A 24086-nucleotide genomic window follows, 5' to 3' on the forward strand; every position below is an offset into this window, starting at 1 on the left:
GACAGCATTTTCTTTTACTAAGTCAAATACTTTTTATAATCTGAAAATAAACAAAGCAAAGTCTTTTAGTCTCTTTATAGCTCAATTATGTGACTATGAAGATGTGACCTATAGCAGATAATTTGTGAAAGTCCTCTTGTTCTCTTTCCATTAAAAAATTTTCTTTTCAAGGGTACCCTTGATACATATCTAGTTCATGCTCATAAATTTTTTTTTATAAAAAATGAGAAAGTAGGCATATGGGTTGTTTGTAACTAATATTCTCTTAATCACCTATTTGGGGTATTAGTCTAGCTTTTAATTTTTTCTTTTATTCTATTATCTGTACTTCTCTGAGATCGAGTGCCTTATGAATTCATGGTGAAGACATGACTTAAGGGATGAAGTAATGAACTGGGTGTTAGGAAGACTTAGGAACCCATCCCCAGATATTTGCTGGTTGTATGATTGTGGGTAAGTCACTTAAGTTTTCTCAATGCCAGTTAACTCATCTGTAAAATGGGGTTAATAATTGCACTACTCTTATAGAATTGTGAGGGTTAAGTATGTGAAAGCCTTCAAACCTTTCAATGGGAACTATCCATTTTAAGGAAGGACTTAGGTCAGCGGTGCTCACTCCTTATAGGTTCTGCTTTTGACTTGCCAGACTTTTTCCCCTTCCAGGTCTTGAAAGTACCTTTTATTCCTTCCCTCCCCTCACTTTTCAGCTTCCTTTAAAAGAAAACAACACTTACCTTCTGTCTTAGAATTAATAATAAGTTTTGGTTCGAAGGCAGAAAAGGACTAAGGGCTAGTCATTTGGGGTTAAGTGCCTTGCTCAGGATCACACAGCTAGGAAGTGTCTGAGGATACATTTGAACTCAGGTCCTCCTGACTCTAGGCCTGGCACTCTCTCCACCAAGTTACATAGCTGCTCCTTTTTCAAGCTTCCTTTTACATACTATCTTCCTCATTATGGAAAGCAAGCCTCTAGAAGATAGGGACTATTTTGCTATTATTCATATTTCCAGCATTTAGTATAGTGCCTGCCCCATTGTAAGTAGTTAATAGATGCTTGGTGACTGATTATTATTTCTATTTCAAGATTACATTGCCTTGGGGGCAGCGTGGTAGCTCAGTAGATTGAGAGCCAGGCCTAGAGATGGGAGGTGCTGGGTTCAAATGTGATCTCAGACACTTCCTAGCTGTGTGACCCTGGGCAAGTCACTTAACCCCCATTGCCAAGTCCTTACTGTTTTTCTGCCTTGGAACCAATATGCGATATTGATCCCATGTCAGAAGGTAAGGGTTTAAAAAAAAAGATTGCATTGTCTTCAGCATGGATTGCCTCTCTCTGTGTAGACTTGGTCTGCTCTATTTCTCCCCAAGTTAAAAGTTAAAAACAAAGAACATCCCTTCAAATCCTTTTTTTACTTCTAGTAAAATGCAAAGGGCAACTAGGTGGTGCAGTGGATAGAGCACTGGGCTTGGAATCAGGAAGACTCATCTTTCTGAGTTCAAATCTGCCTTCAGATACTTGCTAGCTACATGACCTTGGGCAAATCACTTGACCTTGTTTGCCTCAGTTTCTTGATCTGTCAAATGAGCTGAAGAAGGAAATGGCAAACCATTCCAGTTTCTTTGCCAAGAAAATACTAACTGGGACCAGAAAGAGTCAGACATGCCTGGAATGATTGATCCACAACAACAAAAATGGCACATGGGGGACCTGAGGTATTAGGGTTCAGATATGGTAGTTCCATTGATACTGATGATGAAAATCTGTTACAGAAGTATTGATGAATCGGTTCCACTTTCCATCAGTGAAGTTTCTGCTAGTTTCATCCATGTATGTTCATGGAATGATAGGATTTAGTTAGGTGTCATGCCAAGGTTTCTGTACATTTTTGCTTCTTGGGAGTAGGGATTATTTACCTTCTTTTGGTACTGATATCCCCAGTGCCTAGCACACTGCTGGCACTTAGTAAGTTACCCTTAAAAATGTTTGTTGATTGATATACATGCTTTCGTACATTAAATGGCAAGCTCCTTGAGGGAAGGGAATGCCTTTTTTTTTGTATCTTCAGAGATTAGCATTGTGCCTGGCACAGAGTAGATGCTTAACAAATGTTTATTGATTGGTTGAAGTAGATGCAAAATAAATTAAGGTAATTAAGGGGGACAGCACTAGTAACTGAGGCAGGGGGAGGAGAATCCAGGTTTTTTTATATGGGGATAGGAAGGAGGAATGGGTAGGGTAGAGACTGGACTGACCCTGGTTTACTTAGTCTCCACATCCTTCATCCAGACACTCAAGCAGAGTGGAGGGAGAAGGGGCTTTGATCAGATGCTGGAGAAGATTGCTGTCAACACCCAGGCCCAATACTCTAAGTTTCCGCTGCATAAATGGAAGACATAGCAAGCAGATGGACAGATGGATAGGAATCGGCTGTTTTCCATTTCTTCCCATTTTATCCTTCCCTCCTGGACTCTGGCAGAGATTTTGTCCCTGAAGGTCTGGAGTTCAGGATTTTCCTGCCTCTGCGGTTCATGGTCATTGCCCACACCATGTGAGTGAATTGCAAAATTCAGGGAAGGGAACCTAGTGGTCCGGGTAATTTAGGCCAGAGGGGATCTGGGGGCCAGACTTCTGCAATTACCCATTCCCAACACTTTGACCACAGACTGGCCAGGGTTCTGCCTTATCCGGGACAATAGGGCTTCAAAGATTACTCTTGATCAGCTTCCCATCCCCTGTTGTAAGTAGACACCTGCTCTCTGTGTGCTATGCTGACTCATGGGAGTGAACAGACACCTGTGTAAGAAGGAGGGGTGTGTGCGTGTGTGCGTGCGTGTGCATGTGCGTGTGTGTGTGTGTGTGTGTGTGTGTGTGTTTAGTCAGTGAATTGTCAGAAGGAGGTAGGTGGAACTGGAGGCTGGGGTTGGATGAAGATGTGTGTAAAGATGTGAGAATCGATCTCCAGAGCCCCAGGGAGGCTGGTCTAGCTCAGGATCTGCTCCACCATCAGATCCTGGCAAAGATGACTTCTCATCTACTACATTACACTTTGGACTGGTCAGTCTAGTTACTGAACCCCCTGGACTTGCGATTTCTGTGGGGTTTCTCAGTGGATTAAGGAGTAAGTTCTTTTACTATCATTTATACATTTATACAGGAGAGAGAATGTTCTCTGGTGTGGGGTACACTTTCTGGGAGTATTAATCTGGGCATCCTTTGGAGAAACCTTATGGGAAAACTCTGTAGGAGCTGCAGAAAGCTGGCAGGTATCTGACTGACCATTGCTCTATCCACCTGTCTGTCCGTCTGTCTATCAGGCTGTCTACCTGACTACTTGCTTGCCTGATTGCCCACCTGTCTGCCTAGATACCCGTCTCTGCTAACCTGTTGGAGGGAACAAGCAAAACCCACTGGGGCTTCTGTCTTTTATGCCTCAGTCTTGACTACCTGAACACTTAATAGAATTCAGTTGCTATTTCTTCTCTCTCTGTAGGATATAGACTCACTGTCAGTCTCTGCCTCTTTGTATGTGTCTATCTGTCTCTAACTGTTTGGGCTGTTGAGATTCTTTTCTTCTTTCTTTCACAGGCCAACTCAGGTGCCTTCTCCTCCATAAAGTCTTCTCTAATATTCCCAGTGGAAGCCGTTCTCTTCTTCCAGATTTTCTTTTCTTTTTTTTTTTTTAGATCTTTACCTTCTGACTTAGTATCAATTCCAAGACAGAAGAGCAGCAAGGGCTGGGTAAACAGGATTAAATTGCCCAGGGTCATGTGGCTAAGAAGTGTCTGAGGTCAGATTTAAATCCAGATCTTTCTGACTTCAGACCTAGAGCTCTATCCACTGTGCTACCAAGCTTGCCCCTAAGACCTAATATCTTTTTTTTTAAATTAAAAAAAATTTTTTTTAGAAAAATTTTCCATGGTTACACGATTTATGTTCTTTCTCTCCCCTCCAAACCCCGCCCCCTCCCTGTAGCCAACACACATTCCCCTGGGTTTTACATGTATCACTGATCAAGACCTTATATAGTTAGAATTATCTTGAATCCCTAAAACTACTCAAGTTACTCAAACTTCCTTTCTGTATTACCCACAATTCCTTTTGCCTTTTATATATGTGGGTCTTTAAGCAATCTGTATATAATTTGGGTTCACTCTGCCATGCCCTCTCTCTTCCACATGAAGTAGGTGGGGAATGTTCTCTGTGTTCTCTAGCTCTCTGGTTAAATATTAATAAATCTCTATAAATATTATACTTTTGGAGATATTGAATATTAATTTAAAAATCCACAACCTATTTCCATATTATTTATGGTTGCACTGGGGTGGTTGTTTAGAGTCTACATCCCCAATCATATCCCCATTGACCCATGGGATGAAGCAGTTGTTTTTCTTCTGTGTTTCTGCTCCCACAGTTCTTTCTCTGGATGTGGATAGTTTTCTTTCTCATAAGTCCCTCAGAATTGTCCTGGGTCATTGCATTGCTGCTAGTACAGAAGTCCATTACATTCGATTGTGCCACAGTGTATCAGTCTCTGTATAAAGTTCTCCTGGTTCTGCTCCTTTAAGACCCAATGTCTTAAAGAGACCATTGCTCATCCCTCACTTTCCATCTTAGAATCAAGGGTATGGATTCTAAGGCAAAAGAATGGTAAGGGCTAGGCAATGGGTGTGAAGTGACTTGCCCAGGGTCATACTGCTCTTCTGGTCGGAGATTGGAACTTTGTCAGGGGGAGAGCTAGATTTCTTTGGAGCAGACTTAGAGTCGTAGGCTAGAAAATTCCTTATCTCCTTCCTATATTTCCGTCTTTACTATCTCTACTTTGCTGTACTAAATAAATAAATAAAGCTACTAAAGCTACTAACTGACTCATAGTTTAATTTTTAATTATTATGAACAGTGGCCACAACTTTTTATAACTCTTAATTTGACCACAAAAACCAATTTTAACTCTTACACCAATGATGTCCCTTCTACCCCAGAAGCTATGATTGTGTCAACAGTGTTACAGGGGGAAGTGTAGGCAAGGGGAAATGATAAATTAGAAGGAGCTATCACTTTCAGGTAGGGCCAAGCCATCAGAGAAGGACAGAGCCCCTGATTCGGGTCTTGAAGGAAGGGACGTCCAAAAGAATTTGTTGGTTTTGATCAATGGACTGTGTAGCAGGTCATTGACCAGCTCATAGGGTCTAGCAGGGTCTAGCCACTTTCTTCTGATGGTGTCAGAGGTGTGTGTGTGTGTGTGTGTGTGTGTGTGTGTGTGTGTGTGTGTGTGTGTGTGAGTGTGTATNTGTGTGTGTGTGTGTGTGTGTGTGTGTGTGTGTGTGTGTGTGTGTGTAGGAGTGTGTATGAGTATAAGGAAGTGGGGGTATAGAGATGTAGGGGTGTAGGAATATATGTGCTTGTGTGCAGGAGTGTGTGTGTGTGTGCGCGCGCATGTGTGACACAATGAGGGAGATTTGGAATCTTCGGTGTCTTTTACTTTAGACAAGAGGATTACCAAGATCTATCCTACCTCTAATTCCTTCATCTTACAGATGAAGAATTGCAGACCCAGAAAGGATGTGACTTGTTGGAAGCCACTAAGCCAATGAGAGACCTTTTTCTTTCAAAAGGCCTGGAACTGACTGTTCTCTTATTAGTCCTCCATTGTCAGCTATTTGAGTATTTGCTGGCAGAGGTCTGGAGGAATGAAGGTCCTCCACAGCTTAACAACCTTGGAGCCTGGGCTTTGCCACTGAATTATATGTAGGAGTGAGGGCAAAGCCCTTCTAAGGCTGCCCACTTTTATTAATACAAAGAAAATTGAAGTCGAAAACATAAAACAAGACATTTCTTCTTGACAATAGCCACAAACCGAGCAGTATCACTTTATTCCACAGCACTCCAGGGACTTGGGCCTCCCTCAGTATATAAATGTGCCCTTGGCCGGCCTCTGAAGTTTGTGTCACAGGACTCTAAGATTTAGAGCTTGAAGGGACCCTTTTATTTTATGGATACAAAGAAAAGTGATTTGCCCAAGTATCTTTGCCTATGATTTCAAAGGGGCTGAGGCTGCCTAAACAGCAAGCAGCCTTCTTTCTGGTCATATTAGAGCCCCAATACCAGTGATGGTGAACCTTTTAGAGACAGAGTGCCAGGCCCTGTCCCCACCCCACCAGACCAAATGTCATGCCAGCCTCAGGGCCAGAGACCAAGTGCTGTGTCCCTTCCCCTTCACCAAGTGCTGGGTACACCCTGCTCCCCCTTACCCCACACTGGGGAGAGAGAAAGCGCTCCCATTAGGTTGCTGGGTAGAGGGGCAGGTGAAGTGAGAAATGTCCTCAGAGACTATAGAGAGGGGAAGGGGAGTGACTGAAGCTTTCTGTTCCCCTTCAGCTCTGCCCTCTGTGAACTGCCCACCTTACCCCGTGTGCTCCCATTGGCTGCTGGGCAGAGGGGTGGGGATGTGAAAAAATGTCAGGCAAGGTGGAGAGGGGGAGGGGAGCATCTCTGCCCTAGTCCCTCTGCCTTTCTAGTAGTGGCCTGGGGGGGGAGGGGCCAAGTGCCCATAGACAGTACTCTGCATGCCGACTTCACACCTGTTCCATAGGTTCACCACCATTGTCCTATGCTTTCTCTTGCCAGCAACCCAGGTGTTTTGAGAATTATCTAACAACCTTATATCTACAAGATCTGTGTCTTGGCCAGACAGCTGGCCTCTTTGTACACTTCTCTGACCAACTGATGGCCTTTGAGATTCCTCATGGGGCAGTAGTGATAATTCCTTGACCATATCCCTCAACATATATTTCCTTATATACCTGACACTGCTAAACACTGTGATGGATTCAAACGTGGGAGATGAGTTTTGGCCCTTTGAGGAGCACAGGGCCTGGGCTAAAGCCCTTGTTCTACCATTTTAAGGACAATAACAATGGAAGCTATCATTAAGAGTAACCAACCATAAATTGCAAGTTCTCTGGATGAGAGGAAGCATATCCTTTCTCCACCACTACTCACCTTTCATCTTTTCTCTCATCCTTCTCTTTTTTTCTTTTTAAGCTCTTACCTTCTGTCTTAGTATCAAGTTTAAGACAGAAGAGCAGCAAGGGCTAGGCAACCTGGGTTAAGGGACTCGTCCAGGGTCACATAGCTAGGAAGTATCTTACGGCCAGATTTTAACCCCGGTCCTCCCAACTCCAGGTCTGATGCTCTATCTACCATGCTATCTAGTTGCTCCTATTATACTGTAGTTAAGGCCACCTCTTGGGACCTCAGTTTCCTTATCTATAAAATGGGGTGGGGTGGTCTAGTTGACTTCTGATGTTTCTTCCAACTCTAAAACTATGCATAGATTTGAAGGAGGACTAGACCAGGAATGTTTTCTATTTAGATGCAAGTCCTTCCTCTGTCCTAAACTATAGTACTCCTAATGGGCCTGGAGGATAATAAAGATCTTTTGTAAACTCAGGGGTGAATTAGTGTGCTTCCTAGGTGATGGAAACTATCTTTGTGACATATGCTCATTCTTTTTGTCCCCTCCCCACTTTTAGACAAAGGAAGAGTAGACATCTAGTCAGCTAGAGGTATCAAATACTAGTCTGTTGGGGAGTGTAGCTTGAACAAGATTAAAATGTAATTGGGGCAGCTGGGTGGCTCAGTGGATTGAGAACCAGGCCTAGAGTTGGGAAGACCTGGGTTCAGATGTGGCCTCAGACCCTTCCTAGCTCTGTGACCCTGGGCAAGTCACTTAATCCCTATTGCCTAGTTCTTACTGCTCTTTTGCCTTGGAACTGATACTTAGTATGGAATCTGGATGGATTCCATATATATATATATATGTATATAACATCCATAGTATGGATGTTAGGTAAGGGTTTTAAAAAAAGATGTAATTGGGAAATATTTAACAAAATAAATAAAAATGCAACATACTCAATGTAGGTTTGTGGTTTTCTAAATCCAAATGCAACCCACATTTGAGTTTGCCACCACTGAGCTAAGAGAATCATAGAGCTTAGAGCTATAGGAGGACATAGAATCATAGATTTAGAGTTGGAAGGGTCTCGCCAAGTCTAATCCCTTCATTTTATAGATTAAGAAACTGAGTCCCAGTTGGGGAAGTAATTTTTCCTAGCTCACACAAATAGCTAGATATATAAAGCATTTATTAAGTTCTTGCTGTAGACCAGGCACTGTGCTAAGTCTTGGGATACTATTATAAGCAAACAAGGCAGCCCTCTTCTTTTCTTTTTTTTTTTTAAACCCTTAACTTCTGTGTATTGGCTTCTAGGTGGAAGAGTGGTAAGGGTGGGCAATGGGGGTCAAGTGACTTGCCCAGGGTCACACAGCTGGGAAGTGTCTGAGGCCTGATTTGAACCCAGGACCTCCTGTCTCTAGGCCTGGCTCTCAATCCACTGAGCTACCCAGCTGCCCCTGGTAGCCCCCTTTTAAGAACTTTCACTCTAGCGGGAGAAGACGACATATAAAGGGGGACTAAAAGAGGAACAGGATACATCAGGTGGAGATGGTAAAGAAGGACTACAGTAGAGGCCTGAATCTCCCAAGACAAGATGAATCTCACCAGTCAGAGTGAAGGGCTGTCCCAGGGACGGGGAGTCCAAGGTTCTAGGGGAAAGTAAGTGGAGAAGGCACAGTATGGAGAATGGTGGGAAACAAATAACAGATAAGGGGCTCAAATTCAAGTCTTCAGACTCTATTCAGGATGCTTTCTATGATACCTAATATTACAGGTATCCCTTCCACATCACAGGAGTTAGGGGTACAGCACCCCTGGGATCTGGAAAATCTGCATAAAATTTTTTGGCTTTTACACTCTTTTCACGGGCTTTAACCTTTTAATTATTTTAACTTTAAAAAAGATATAGTATGTCTATTAAAAGATAAAATATGTTGGAGGGAGCTGGGTGGTTTAATGGATTGAGAGCCAGGCCCAGAGACAGGAGGTCATGGCTTCAAATTTGACCTCAGATATTTCCTAGCTGTGTGACTCTGGGCAAGTCACTTTACTCCCATTCCCACTGCCTAGCTCTCAAAGCTCTTCTGCCTTGGAACCAACACAATATTGATTCTAAGATGGAAGGTAAAGGTTTTTAAAAAAAGATAAAATATGTTGATATTATACAATATTCTACATATATTTTATGCATGTCTAGGTTTCTAAACCTTTTCTGTGTTGTCTGTGTCATCTGCGGTTTCTTCAAAACTCCCCCCAAATTCACATTTGATTTCTTATGCTGTTCTACGATATAGTGAAACTGGGACAGGGAAAGTCATGATGTGGAAGGGATAACTGTAGTTCTCCAGATGGGAAGCCAAGGCATAGAGTTTATGATTCATACTCTGCCCCCTCCACGGTACCCTGTAAAAGCCCTCTGTACTGAGTGAGCAGGCTGGTGAGGGGGCACTCTCCCCTTTCTGTGCTTGGAGTGACAGCAGGGGCCCTGAATTATCTCAGACTGTCTTAAAAAAAAAAAAGTTTTAGTGATGCTGTTTAAAAACATGTTTCTTAGCGACTTTGTTCCCCATCCTCAAATGGAACCCTTCCTTGTAACGAAGTGTAGTTAGCAAAATAAATCAACACATTGGCCATTTCTATGACAAAAACCTCATCCTGAACCTTTTTGCTGAGGGGAAGGAGGTATGTTTTATTGCCTGATCTCTGGAGCTTAACTAACTTTTCTTTCCTAAACCCCTGATGATATCCCAAAGTAGATATTGGGGCTGAACTCACACCTGGAAGCCCCCCCACACCACACTTGGAGGCCCCCAGGGCACACCCACTAGATAGATGCTCATCCCGTCTCCCTATAGTAGAAGGAGCATGCCTTTGGAGTCCAGAGAACTGGGATCGAGTTCTGTTATTCTATTATCTGTTCAGCCCAGGGTAAGACATTTCCCTTTCTTTGATGTCAATTTTCTCATATATAAAATGAGAGGATTATTTGGATTATATAATCTCTAAGGTCATTCCAGCTCTTAAAAGTCTATTATCGGGGCAGCTGGGTAGCTCAGTGGATTGAGAGCCAGGCCTAGAGACAGGAGGTCCTGGGTTCAAATCTGGCCTCAGCCACTTCCCAGCTGTGTGACCCTGGGCAAGTCACTTGACCCCCATTGCCTACCCTTACCACTCTTCCACCTATAAGTCAATACACAGAAGTTAAGGGTTTAAAATAAAAAAAAGTCTATTATCCACATAATCATATTTATGAAAAACCAAGGCTCCCTCCCACCTCCTACCTCCCACCTCCCCAAACCCCCTTCCACCCCTACCTTACCTGACTAGACATACATAAATAAACTCAGATTCATTTATTATTAAAACTCGAGGGGACCTTAGAGATATCTATTTCAACCCCGTCATTTTGTAGATAAGGATGGTGATCAAAGAGAGAAAATAGCTTTCCTAAGCTATGAAAAACTTGGACTAGAACTCAAAATGACTGACTCCTTGTTTAGTGCTCTCCCCATTATACCGTGCTGTTCCACTGTTCCTAACTTTGTGTTCTGAATCTTCCAAAGTCCAGAACTACCGACTTCCCTGCTAGCCCAGCCCAGCCTCTTTCAAGTCTTTATTGCCACCACGTATCCTACAGTCCCCTCTTTTCAAAGGTCTCCAAACATTTCAAAGACCCTCTGAACAACAGCTGCTCTAGACCCAGTATGACTGGAAGTGACGTTGTCATGCTGACCCAGCCATCTCTAGGTCTCTGGAATGGAGTGAGGTTGGAGGGAAGAGACAGGCACTTCATTAAAGGATTATCTGTAGTATGATGTAGCATAATTGGATTGGTTTTAGAAACAAGTGTTTGAATTCAGGGTCTTCTACTTAACCACTGTGTGATCTTGGTGAGTCACTGCCTCTCTCTGGGACTCAGTTTCCTACTCTGAAATCTTTGCCAGCTCTAAATCTACAATCCTAAGGATCCAACTTGTCCTCTGAGGTTCAGCTCAAGTATTTGCTCCATCGTACTACGAAGCTGATTCAGCTACTGAGCTTTTTAACTCCTCTGATATCATGTAGTACTTAGATTCAATCTCACAAAGCTTTAGTGAGTCTCTTTGGCCACTAAGATAAATTAAAACTCTTCATCCTGGCATTTTGAAATGTAGCTTCAACCTATCTTTCCAGCCTTCGTTCATATTATTCTCCTGAAAGACTGATGAAACCAGACAATTTATTACCTGCCCTCAAAGATGACATTCTATTTCTGCCTCCACGGTTTTATTTCCTCGGGTTCTCTCCTATACTTGGAATATGTGAGGACATTTTCCTTCTCCCAGAATCCGTATCTTTTCTGCACATACCTCTGGGGTCACTTCCTTTGTGCTCCTAACCCGGATCCTTTCAGCAAGTACTTTCTTCCTCCTCAAATGACCTCTTTCTTACTTCTCTTATTACACTTACTTCTCAGTCTTTCCTTCCAGTAGTATATAAGCTCCCTGAGGGCAGGGACTGTCCCACAACATATCTACAGTGGATAGAACTGCACCCTGAAAACAATACAGGTTTAAGAAATGCTTATTGAATTGAATTCTCTTATCTGTTTCCTCAGCTTTTGAAAGATTTTTTGCATTACCTAATATGCAAAATAAGAAGGTTGGATTAAAATGATCCTTTCTGAATGCTAAGAATGTTGATCTTATGATTCTATTTCCAAGTCCCCCAGGGTGCCCAGGACTGAGCACATGGCATGCCCGTTGGATCTTAGGAAAGTTTCAAGTATTTTCCAAGAGCAACTCATTCCTGCCTCATCCTCGCCTTCTTTCCCTTGTCTGTCCTGGCCAGACTCACCAAACACCACATAGAAACATAACCTTTATTGCACACGGCGCTGGTTTTTTTTTCATAGAAAAAGGTATTAACACATAAGCATCTGCAAAGTGAAGCAACTTCTGGTTTTCTTGGAACAGGAAAATCGCATGCAATGTCTTTGAGATTTGGGATTTTGGTCTTTGTCCAAACCAATTGAGATCAGGCCGGAGGGAAAGAGTAAGTAGGGAGCGAGGGAAAGACGGGGAAAGGGAAAAAAATCGCTGAGTCTTTGTGCCTCTTTCCTCAAAACAAAGTGAGAGAAGTAGATGTGTGTGTATATACGTGCGGTGTATATACACACACATATTGGACTTGCCGACATATGTGTATATGTGTGTGTATACGCACACACATATATACATATATAATATGTATGGCGTGTGTGTCTGTATGTGTGTGTGTTTGTATGTATGTGTGTGTGCGTGTTTGACCTGTAGTCAGATTCCTTGTGCCCTGGCTTCATGAGAAGAAGAAAATAGTTTCATTTATACAAAAGAGTTCTATGTACAAGAGTCTGTGAGTTGGGGTGGGTTTTTGTTGTTGCTGCTGCTGCTCTTCTTGGTCTTTTTTATTTTCTGAGAGTTTAATATAAATAATGCAAGAAAACAGTTTGTGAGTGAGGGGGCCTGGTGGTGGGTGGTCCTGGCTTGGGGGTGCAGCTCCTCCTCCTGGTGGCCCCTACACCAGGGTGTAAGACTTCGAGTAGGCTCCTGCTCCCTGCTTCTGAGACCTCCCTACCCCCGACGTGCTCATCTCAAGAAGTGAGTCCCTCGAGCCTCCCATTTTGGTGTGGGGTCCGCCAGCCCGAGGTGGCTCAGTGCTGGGGGCTGGGGGAGCAGTTGCAGTGGTGGCGGCTGCAGGAGGGGGTTCGACAGTGGGGGCTGCTGGAGGTGGGGGGGCGGCGCCGGTGGGTGGGCCCGGCATGGCCAGAGTCCTCTGAGGTAAGGTAGCTGTGGAGGCTGGAGCCCCGGGATGGGGGAGGCCCAGGGGCTTGCTGGCAGGGTCCAGGGTCAGATGCCGCGCCTGGGTGTGGTAGGTCCGGGCCATGTTTCGGATGGAGGCTTCACGGGGAGGGACCACGGGGCAGGGCTCGTGCCCATCGGCCTTCCGGAAGAAGGTATCTGACTTGACATACAGTGGTAGGTTGCAGTATTCACCTGAAATCACAAAATCACAAAATCACAAAATCTTAGGGTCGGAGGAACTTTATGAAGCAATTAGTCTAGTCTCTCATCCCATACCAAGAGCCCTGACAGCTGGCCATGCAGCCTCTGTGACTGGAAGCTCACTCCCTTAAAAGATACCTTAGTCCAGTGATGGGCAAACTTTTTAAAGAGGGGGCCAGAGGAAAGGAAAAAATGTTTCTAAGGTAACTCTTTCCAGTTTCATTGTATTGTATCCTATTGTACTCATCAGATTAGGAATAATGCCGCGCTGTGCATAGAACATTTCAGGGGGCCGTAGTTTGGCCATCACTGCCTTAGTTCGTTGCTGAAGAGCTCTGATGAGCAGAAAGACCTTTCTAATGGTGAATGACTCCTAGTTCTATCTTCTGGAGCTCTACAGAACAAGCCTCATCCTTCTTCCACACGACAGCCCTGTAACTACTTGAAGACGGCGATGTCTCTTCCCAGAACTCTTCTCTAGGTAGACATGCCCAGTTTTTTCCAGTTATATAGTTTCCTGATCCCTTACCATCTAGATCCTCCTCCTCTGGGAACTCTATGGCCTGCCATGGGATACCCAGGCATGACTCCAGGACTCCAGCTTTTAGAGGGGATGTAAGGACAAAGGGAGAGATCCAGGGTCAAAGTCCTTCTGCTCTGACAGAAAAAGTTCCTGGGTTTGGGGTCCCAAAGTCTCACTCACAGAGAAGCCTGGCATATAGAGTCACTTCTTGTTGCTCGGTCATTTTTTGGTTGGGTCTGTCTCTTCATGATCCCATTTGGGGTTTTCTTGGCAGAAATACTGGAATGGTTTGCCATCTCCTTTTCCAGTTCATTTTCCAGATGAAGAAACAGAGGCCAACAGGGGTAAGTAACTTGGCCAGGGTCACAGAGCTAGTAAGTGTCTGAGGCCAGATATGAATTCAGGAAGATGAGCCTTCCTGATTCCAGGCCTGGCACTCTGTGTACTGTGCCACTTGGCTATTTTAGCATATAGTAGGTGCTCAATAAATGTCTGTTCCCCTGTTTGTATCCCATGGTAACACTGTTTTGTAGTAGTAAGGAACTGGAAACAAATTAGATGCCCACTGACTGGGGAAGTAGCCAAACAAATTGCAGTGCAAAGGACTTGACTTCAAATTCCAGATATGCTTTTTAAAAAAAATTCTTACTTTCCATCTTAGAATTGATACTAAATGGAAAGAGAGCCAGGCCTGGAAATGGGAGGTCCTGGGTTTAAATCTGACCTTAGACACTTCCTAGCTGTGTGACCCTGGGCAAGTCACTTATAACCCCAATTGCTTAGCCCTTACCAGTCTTCTGCCTTGGAACCAATACTTAGAAGGTAAGGGTTAAAAAATATAATTGTACTAAATATCATTTCCAAGGCAGAAAAATGGTAAGGGCTAGGTAATTGGGGTTAAGTAACTTACTCAGAGTCACACAGCCAAGTAGTGTCTGAGTCCACATTTGAACCCAAGATCTCCCATCTCCAGGCCTAAATTTTTATCCAATGAGCCACCTGCCTCCAAATATGCTTCTTACTTGCTACCTGGGTGAACTTGAGCAATTTACCTCAAATGAAATATGGGCTTCCTTTTTTTAACCTGTAAAACAAGAAGTTGACTTTATGTCCTCTAAGGAATCATCCAGGGTAGTGATGGGCAAACTACGGCCCTTCTCCTTCATAATCTTTCAGTCATTAATAGGGCTTAGTATCACAAAAAATACAAGAATTTTGTGAAATGTATCATTGTTATTTTTAAATAAATTATATTGGCCCACCTAAAGTTTTTTTCCTTTCCTTTGGCCCCCTCTTTAAAAAGTTTGTCCATCACTGGTCTAGGGTTAGATGTAGGATCTTGAGATTTTTAATGTCCTGAGCGCTAAAATCCCATGGCAGTGAAAAGTGCCCCAATAGCAGGCTAGTTCAATTGTCAGGACGCTAAAATGACTGGGCTACTTCACTTCCTAGCCAAAGGACAAAGAGATGAGGTCATTCCTTTTCCGGGACTGTGTCCCACCCAGGCAACACAACAACACACCTTTGGACCAAAGTAGTCAGTCCCTCTCCCTGACCAGGCTGATGTCCACTGAGTGTATCTGGGTCTGGCCCTCTTGCTCCCCTACCCCTCAGGAGCTGATGGTTAGGTCTCACTCACTTTTGTTGGCACGGTGTGGGATGGGCACAGCCACATTCTTGCCCCGGTCACTGTCCTGAGGCTTAGGTGGTGAGGCAGTGAAGCGGCAGATGCCCGGCTCAGAGGGGGTGCTCATGGAGGTCATGCTGTCGGCATTCTCGTTGGTGCCTGTGGTCATCTGGTCCGAGGAACTGTCTGAGATGAAGCACTCCGTGATCTCAAACTTGGCATGCTGCAGCTGCTCCTCCAGCTTGGCATGTTCATAGGCTCGGGCCAGCTCCTCGTACGTGGAGGAGGCACTCTCTGTGGACACCATGCTGTTCCGCCCTTTGTCTAAGGGAGAAGAGGCAAATTAGGAAAAGCCACAAAGAGAATATGAGAGAGAAAGAAAGAGAGAGACAGGGAGAAGAGTGGGAAACAGAAAGAGCAGGAGAGAGACAAAGAGAAAGGAGAGGGAGAAGGATAGAGACATCGAGAGTTAGAGACTGAAAGAGAGAGTCAGTGAGAGACAGAGAGAAGGGGGAGAGATAGAGGGAGAAAGAGAAGAAAGAAGAGAGAGAGAGAAAGGAGGGAGGGAGGGAGAATGGGAGACAGGAAGAGAGGGGAGAGAGACAAAAAGAGAAGGATGGGGAAAGAGACAGAGAGAGAAAGGCAGAGAGACAGGGAGAAGCAGAGCTGGGGGAGGAGTTGAGGGAGAAGGAGATGGAGGAAAGAAAGAAGGCAAAGGGAGGAGAGGGAGTAAGGGAGAGGAGGAGATATGATTATATGGCACAGTAGAAAGAGTTCAAGGCGTAGAAGCTGGGCTTAAGACCAACTGCCCTTTTCTAGTTTATGTGATGATGGGAAAGTCACTTAGAAGTGAAAGGTTAAGTAATTTGTCATAGTGATGCCAGAGGGAAGATCTGAATCCAGGTCTTCCTGCTTCCAAAGCCAGCTTCCTATCAACTATAACTTGCTATCTCTCTCTTGGAATAATAGCAGGCACCATAGTGTACTGGAAAGAGCTTTGGGTTTAGAGGCAAGTGAATGAGGTACCAATCATAGCTGGGTTACATACTATCCATGTAACTGTGGTCAAGTCACAGTTTCAGGTTCCTCACCTTAGAAAGATGGAGGATAGAATAATAAAGAATCCTTTCAAAGGTTCCTTTGTGTTCTAAACCCCATGACCCATCATACATCACCCATGTCCCTGGGTTTTTGTGGGAGCTAAATTAACTAAAACGTGTGAAGTATATTGGAACTAGAAAGCACTAGGAATGTGAAATTACTGTTATAATAATGATTATTCTTGGCATAACCTTGATCCTGACTTGATTAACATGGAAGGGATCCTTCATCACAGTTCATCCTCTTACACATTGACCTCTATGGAGGTGAGGCAATAAAGTAGGGATGGCTCACAGTGACCTGAACTTTTTTTTTTTTTTAACTCTTACCTTCTGGACTAATATCAATTCTAAGTCAGAAGAGCAACAAGGGCTAGGCAACAGAGATTAAGTGACTTGCCCAGGGTCACACATCTGGTAAGTGTCTGAGGCAGGATTTGAGCTCATGAAGGTGAGTCTTCCTGACTCCAGGCACTCTATCCAATGCACTATTGAACTGCCTCTATGCATAATCATATCATTCACCAATTTGCTTGAAATTCCATAAAATACCACCAAGACTTTTAGTATTAATAACTATATCACTGGAATAGGTGGGTGGCTCACTGGATGGAGAGTCAGGTCTGGAGTCAAGAGGACCTGGTTTTAGATCTGGCCTCAAGACACTTCCTAGCTGTGTGACCCTGGGCAAATCACTTAACCCCAACTGCCTAGCCCTTGCTCTTCTGCCTTGGAACTGACACTTTGTATAGATCCCAAGACCAAAGGTAAGTGTTAAAGAAAATAATGTATCATCACAATTTATTTATTTATTCCAGTTCAGACCTATGATTTCATCTTTTTTAGGAGTTCCATCTATTAATAGAGATTAGCAACTGTCCTGCAATTTATACTTCTAGAGAATTGCCTCTCTTAAGACCAACATGTGTCAAGGATTTGTGATATCATTAGCGTGGGAATTCCTTCCATGGAGGAAAATCTCATACATCCCATCCAGAATGTGATATTAGAAATTTGGGAGTCCTTGAACTAATTTTGAGGTCCCTGATCTAAACTTCCTGTGGACATTTAGGATTCTTTCAAAACTACATTTCCCATGATTACTCTTGCATAATGAGGTGGACAGGAAGTGTGATAATGTAGGCAGAGGTATAAAGACTCAGGACTTGATTGGTTCGCTCTCTTTCCTACTGAAGCAGCTTGGTGGGCAGAGGTATGGCGTGGCATTTGAACTAAATCTTAATAGGCCCGTGGCTTCATTTTTCTAAATGGCTTTCAATAAATCCTTTGAAATCATGATATTTTTAATTCTATCACTCTATATTAATTTTATTTGTTACAAGAGGCTTAGAGAATTGCCTGCTGTCCAAAGAGTGACTTGCCCGGCTTCCCACAGATAGTAAGTGTCAGCAGGAAGATTCGAACCTAGGTCTTCTGATTCTAAGGCTAGTTCACTGGGCTGGGCTATCTCATAAAAATTAATAAAATAATAATTATTTGTTGTTCCTGTTTTTTTATTGTTGCCATGGTTTCCCCCTTTTTTTTGTCCTTTATTCTAGGTGCCCTTTGTCCATGTATTAGTTGTATCCTACCTATCTGGGTCCAGAGGTCAGGGGAATCAGGGGAATGGAATTCTTGCCAAAACCCAGCAGAGAATCTTAAGCCCCCAAAGGTTAAGGGAATGCTCAAAGTCAAACAAGAAGTTGGTGCTCCTGCTGGGAATAGAACACATAATCCAGCTTGTATGGTTTTTGTTCTTTTCCACTGGATTTCACAGCTCATAGACTTAGAGCTGAATGAGACTCTAGGGCTGGGGTAGTCAGGATTTCCCAGGACCTGGAGTAGGAGAAAGGGAGCAGTCATGAGTGTGCTGGGGTGATGGGTTGAGGACTCACCTGTGTCCTGGGAGAGACTGGCACTATAGCTGTCACTTTCAGTAACAGTGATGCCATGTTGGGATCCCACAGTACGCCAGTCAGAGGTGAGAGTGCGGGCAGGAGTGGAAGCCTGGCATTTGGTCAGTGTCCATTGACTGGAATAACGATTGCGGGTGCTATGGGCAGACTTGACATTCTTCCTGGACACAGGATCTGCACAGAGAAAGCAATGAGAGACTGCCCCAATGGCATATACATATTTTTTATTGGTAGCCTATACAGAGAATATTTTGTTTAGGGTTGGAGAAGATGCAATCTTGGAAAATTAGTTCCGCTTGATCTTTTCCTAGATTCTTGCTCCATCCATCCAGTTGGGGAGGTTGTCCCACTTGTGGGGCAGGATAGAGGATCAAGGCCAACAGGCTCTGAGTGGTAGAAGGAATGACCCATGTCATATTAAGAACCTTGGCTTTTGGGTGGGCAGGTGATAGTGGAGAACTCTTCTTTCCTTCTCCCTTTTCTTGATCTTGGACTTTGCCCTTTGCTTTGTGGTCCCTGGGGCTCTCCTTAAGTCTTAAAAAAAAACCCTAAAAGAAAACTCTTACCTTCTGTCTTAGAGACAATACAAGTATTGGTTTCAAGGCAGAAGAGCAGCATGAAGGCCTAAGCAATGGGGGTCAAGTGGTTTGCCCAGTGTCACACAGCTAGGAAGTGTCTGAGGTCAAATTTGCACCTGTCTCCAGGCTTGGCTCTCTATTTACTGAGCCACCTAGATGCTCCCAATTACATTTTAATTTGGTTCAGGCTGCACTCCCCACTAACCAGTGTTTGACACTTCTGATTAGCTGACAAGATGTCTGCTCTTCTTTTGTCTAAAAGTGGGAAGGGGACAAAAAGGATGATCATGTGTCACAGCTAGGAAGTGTCTGAGGTCACATTTGAACCCAAGACCTCCTATTTCCAGGCTTGGCTCTCTATTTACTGAGCCCCCTAATTGCCCCAGCTCTCCTTATATCTTTTTTTTAAGCCCTTACCTTCCATCTTAGAATCAATACCATGTATTGTGTCCAAGGCAGAAAAGCAGTAAGGGGTAGGCAATGGGGGTTAAATGATTTGCCCAGGGTCACCCAGCTATAAAGTGTCAGAGGCCAGATTTGAACTCAGGACCTACTGTCTTCAGGCCTGGCTCTCAAACCATTGAGCCATCCAGCTGCCCTTGATCTCCTTATGTCTCAAAGAACTATTTGGGAGGAAGCCCTAAACCTCTGGTCTATCTTAGACTGCAATGACCCTGAGGATGGGAAAAGAAGGAAGGGAGATAGGTGAGGGAAGATGCTGGTGACTGAGCCAGAATTCCAGGGGATATGGGGGCATGCTGGTATTTGGGAGGGAAATGGAAGGAACAGAAATTTCCCACATACTGGTGCCAGGTCGGATGTCAGACATGTCGATGAGGGGCCCTGTGTTTTGGATGAGGGCAGGGTGATGCAGGGAGACCCCTGTGCAGAAGCTCTGGGGATTGACAGCCTGGCTGAATTCAGTGTCTGTTACTGGGATGGTGGCTTTGTCGTCCCCTGGAATGAGAATAAGAATCATAATCCTTGATTCATCAAGTCAACAAGCATTTATTAAGTGTTTCCTATGTACCTGGCATGGAGCAAAATGATGGGGATGCTAAGAAAGGGAACCTTCTTCTCTTTACCCCAACCCTGTGAAACAGGCAGGGTAGGGAGTATCAGTCCTTCAGAATATTGGGGCCAGGGTGGGGCACACCAAAGGTCACATAGCTATTGGTGAATCTGGGGTTAGAACCCTGGTCCATTTCTACTGAACCATTGGAAGCCATGGTACCATGATAGTCATTCACATGTGGTGAGTGTGCCCTAATGAGGTCAGAGATGACCCTAGGTTAGAAAGTGGGGATGAGCAGGGAGCCACAAAGGGGCCCCCCAGAGGCCTTGCTCACCCAGCTGTTTGATACCCTCCTTGTCTTCAATCAGCAGCTGGACCCGGGGGATGTCAATGTGGAGCCGAGGACCTTGGGGTGGCCCTTTCACAGGCGTGTCCAAGCTTCGATTGCTCTTGCTACAGAGGAAAGGAATGATGCCCAGATAAGAACCATCTCAGTAGGCATGGAGGGAATGTTGATCTGTTAGAAAAGGTGGTAGTGTGGGGACTGGGCTGTGTGGCAGGCAGGGAGCAGCTAGGGCCCTGGGCAGGAAAGAAAAGGGACAGGGGCTGTATTCAGCAGAGCTCTTGACTCCAGCTTTATAGGAACAGAAGGGAATTGTACACTCACCTTATCAACATTTCTGCTAAACTCTTGGCATCTGCAAAATATAAGAGAGAGAGGGTTAAGGGAGGACGGAGGATGAGAGTAAAGGGGCTCAAGTTTAGGGTCAAGGAGTCAAGGAGTGTAGGGGGCTCAGGGCTGGGTGGGTCGATGGCCATTACATATGTGTTCCCATCTCCTATGTAAGTGTCTATCTCCAGTTACTCTGAAAGACCAGCAAGGGTTTTATCCTCCTTTTTTTTTTTTTTTTTCTCTTTTTTTCATGGAGACAAGAAGATTAAAGATGAGGAGGGCTTGGACAAATCCACAAACCATACTCTCAAACCCCAGATAAGGGAGAGTTGGTTAAGGAACCCTGATTAATTTTTTCCTCCTCTCAGGAAGCTAAATTGAATGCCCTTTTCCCCAGCTCCACCTCGACATGTACCACCGGCCACACAACCCTAAGGGGAGAAAACCCAAAAGGTCCAAGACCCTCCTACCTCTGAGTCTCTTCAGTCTTTTCTCCTTCCTTTTCTTGCGAATGATGATGAGCAGGGCCACCCCTAGGGTGGCCAGGATGACGGGGCAGGCGATGGAAAAAAGCTTCTTCACATCATCCCCCTCTCCCTGGGCTGACTTGATGGGTGGGATGGTGCCTAAGACAGGAGTACCAGGGAGGGCTCAGACAACTGGGGCTGAGCTAGGCTGAGATGGAGAAGGATCCCCCTCTCTAGCCAGTGCTTAGAGAACACTGGGCTCAGGGGTCAGGAAGATCTGAGTTCAACTAGCCTCAGACACAGGTTAGTTATTCAGTCCTAGGCAACTCATTTCATCCTCATTTTTCTCAGTTTCCTCATTTGTAAAATGGGAATAATAATAACACCTATCTCCCAGGATTGTCGTAAGACTCAAATGAGATAATTGTAAACCGCTTAGCATAGCAAATGCTAGCTATTAATATTATTATTACCTCCCAGAGTTTTGAATGAGATAATATTTGCCAAGAACAATGCTGGGCATAAGATTCTTCTTTTTTTTAAAACCTATTCCTTCAGTCTTCGAATGAGTATTGTATCCAGAACAGAAGAGCAGTAAGGGTTAGGCAATGGGGAATTAAGTTTTACTCAGGCTCACATAGCTGGAATTGCCTAAGGCTAGATTTGAGCCCAAGACCTCCCAACTACAGGTCTGGCTTTCTAGCCACTGAGCCACCTAGCTGCCACTCTAGTAAACTTTTAAATACATGCTTGCTGAATTGGATAGCATTGTAACATGATGGCTTATGTTTATTTTTATTTTTTTAATCAGCAAGTGTTTATTAGGCACTTAATGTGTTTCAGGCTCTGGGGATACAAATGCAAGGAATGAAACAATCCCTTCTTAGAAGGAGTTTTTACATTTTACCAAGGGAGATAACATGTACATGGAATTTATATAGAATAAATATAAATCTTCATCTCCTTCAATACTTCCTTCTATTATATGCTATAGTTTCTGTCCTCCCCTGAATATATTCAGCTTGTCAGTGTCTCCCTCAGAAAGTACAAGACTTCAAGTGTGACATGAGAAGCGCAGGGGTATTGGGATTATTATTTCACTTCTGCGAAGTCAATGTTTTTACATAGTTATGTTTTATTTTACTCTTCCAAACCTGGATTTCTCCTCAGTAACATTTTTTCCCCCTTGACTGTGAATCAATTGAATTAAGGGAAAAAGGTTTTTACTGACTGCTATTCAGCCCAGAGAATCCGGGAGAATATCGGGGCTCTGGGACAAGATGGTGATAGCTAGAGAGGACAGTCGCCCTTTAGGAGAAGGGGCTCGGCGGTGGCGATGTGGAAAGTGGGGTTCTCCCTCTCCCTGGGGTGTTCCTTCTTCATTCCGGGTTGGGGCTCCCCCATTAGAGGGCATTCTATACTCTGCATGGCCGTCCCGCCTGCAGGTGCTGACCCATCCCCAGAGGGTCACCGCGCCGCCTTCAGGGAGGCTGCACTCACTTCCATCATAGTCCAGCGTGGCGAACTGAGTGGTCTCATTGCCGCAGCCTGCACTGTTGCAGGCCCTCATGCGCAGCTCGTACCAGGTGGCCTCTCGAAGTTCTGCCAGGAACACCTCCCCGGAGCTGTTGGCCCGCAGGCCCTGCCAGGCCCACGTGCCCTTGGGCCTGTACTCCAGCAGGATGGACGTGATGGGGCAGCCCCCACTGCTCCAGCCCTGCAGGTTGAGTCGGGCGTGCGTGGAGTTGATGTGGGTGAAGAGGTGCTGGTCTTTGCTGAAGGACGGTTCTGGGGGTGGGGGTGGGGAGGAGACCGAGGAGTAGGGGGAAGGGCGGAGGGGGAAGGGAAGGGGAGGGTTAATGTGGGCTGGACCAGCCCCCTTCTCTGCCCCCAAGGTAGGCGTCCCCCTGGGGGATTGTTTGGATATTCTGGTCCCTCCTCCACCTCCTCCTCCTCCTCTGGTGGCCGCAGGTGGTGGGGGGGGGGGGGGGGGTGAGAGGCAGATTGGGGTAGGGTTTCCGTAGGGAGCAGAGGCAAGGGGGAACCACAGGAAAGTGGGAAGAGATGGAGAACGGGGAAGGGAGAGGATAGAGGAAAGAGAGAGAAGGGGAGCAAGGAAAAGGGGAAAAGGGGGAAGAAGGGGGAGGGGAAGTAGAAATCTTTCCTCCACCCCCAAAGCAGAGAAGAGGGATTGTTTTCTACCCAACTCTGCCCAGAGAGAAGCTAACATTAAGGGAAAGACCTTGGCTCCAACATCGCCTCCCTCATCCGACCCTGAAGCTTTGCCCTCCATATCCAACCTCTGCCCAGGACCCCTCTCTGTTCTATCCTGTTCCAGAGTTATATCAGCTTTTTTCTCTCTCTAGGCTCCGCTCTCCCTAGAATTTATCCCTACCTACCTTGGTCCACTTGGGGGCCCCGTTCTGGACTCCACTTTTAGCACAACCTTGATCCCTCTTGCGCTAGCCTTGGCTAGTTCCCTATCGGGATCCCTCCGCACCTGGACAAGTCCCGCCCGGACCCCAGGCCCATCCCACTTCCCAGTCCTGGTCCTCACCCCGCCCGTGGGTCTTGGCTTCGATGATTTCGCTGATGCGACCCGCACCCACACTGTTCTTGGCCGCCAGCTTCACCTTATACCAGGTGCCACACTTGAGACTGTCCAGTTTGAAGGAGCGCTCGCTGGAGCTTATGAATACATCCTTCCACTCCTCACTGTTGTCCACAGAGTACTGTAGCACAAAACCTGAGGGAGGAGCGGGGTGGGGTGGTGATCAACCCAGGGAATAAGGGAAGTCCGTGACCCAACCCAGCTTTTTCCTTCGGCTCCTGGGACACCCCAAACAGACAGCAGAAACTGGGGCCCCGGCAGGGTGGTATGCAAATTAGATAAAACCTTCTGTACCTATATAATAGATTAAATTAAGGCACAGTTGGGAGTGACTGTGATCCAGCCTTATGTCATTCTACTAACTTTTTGCCATGGGCTTTGTGCTCTTGCTAAGATGGGCTTCTTATCTTTCCTCTGCATACATGTCACATATTTTCCCATCTCTGTGGCTTTTGGTCAGGTTGTTCCCTATGCCTGGAATGCCCTCTCCCTCCTTTCCCCTTATTGAAATTCTACTTGTGTCCAGCTTAAATGCCACCTCTTCCATGAAGCCTTCCCCCATTCCCTATCCTTCAATTCAGAAATTACTTCTCC

The 24086-nt window shown here is 45.1% G+C and overlaps 1 protein-coding gene across 1 annotated transcript in view; it reads right to left on the minus strand.

Moving 5' to 3' along the window:
* Positions 1–12494: 12494 nt before the first annotated feature.
* The window catches only part of DSCAML1 (DS cell adhesion molecule like 1), a 542818-nt gene continuing 531226 nt past the window's right edge, over positions 12495–24086 (minus strand). Inside the window, exons 24-32 of the mRNA XM_044669027.1 lie at positions 23439–23627; positions 22382–22669; positions 20885–21040; positions 20409–20439; positions 20076–20194; positions 19531–19683; positions 18128–18322; positions 15145–15456; positions 12495–12973 (exon numbers count right to left, since the gene is read on the minus strand). Coding sequence (XP_044524962.1) covers positions 12495–12973; positions 15145–15456; positions 18128–18322; positions 19531–19683; positions 20076–20194; positions 20409–20439; positions 20885–21040; positions 22382–22669; positions 23439–23627 — 1922 coding nt within the window. The remainder of the gene's footprint in view (positions 12974–15144; positions 15457–18127; positions 18323–19530; positions 19684–20075; positions 20195–20408; positions 20440–20884; positions 21041–22381; positions 22670–23438; positions 23628–24086) is intronic.

This window comes from Gracilinanus agilis, chromosome 3 (genome assembly GCF_016433145.1).
Source record: "Gracilinanus agilis isolate LMUSP501 chromosome 3, AgileGrace, whole genome shotgun sequence".
Lineage (NCBI taxonomy): Eukaryota > Metazoa > Chordata > Mammalia > Didelphimorphia > Didelphidae > Gracilinanus > Gracilinanus agilis.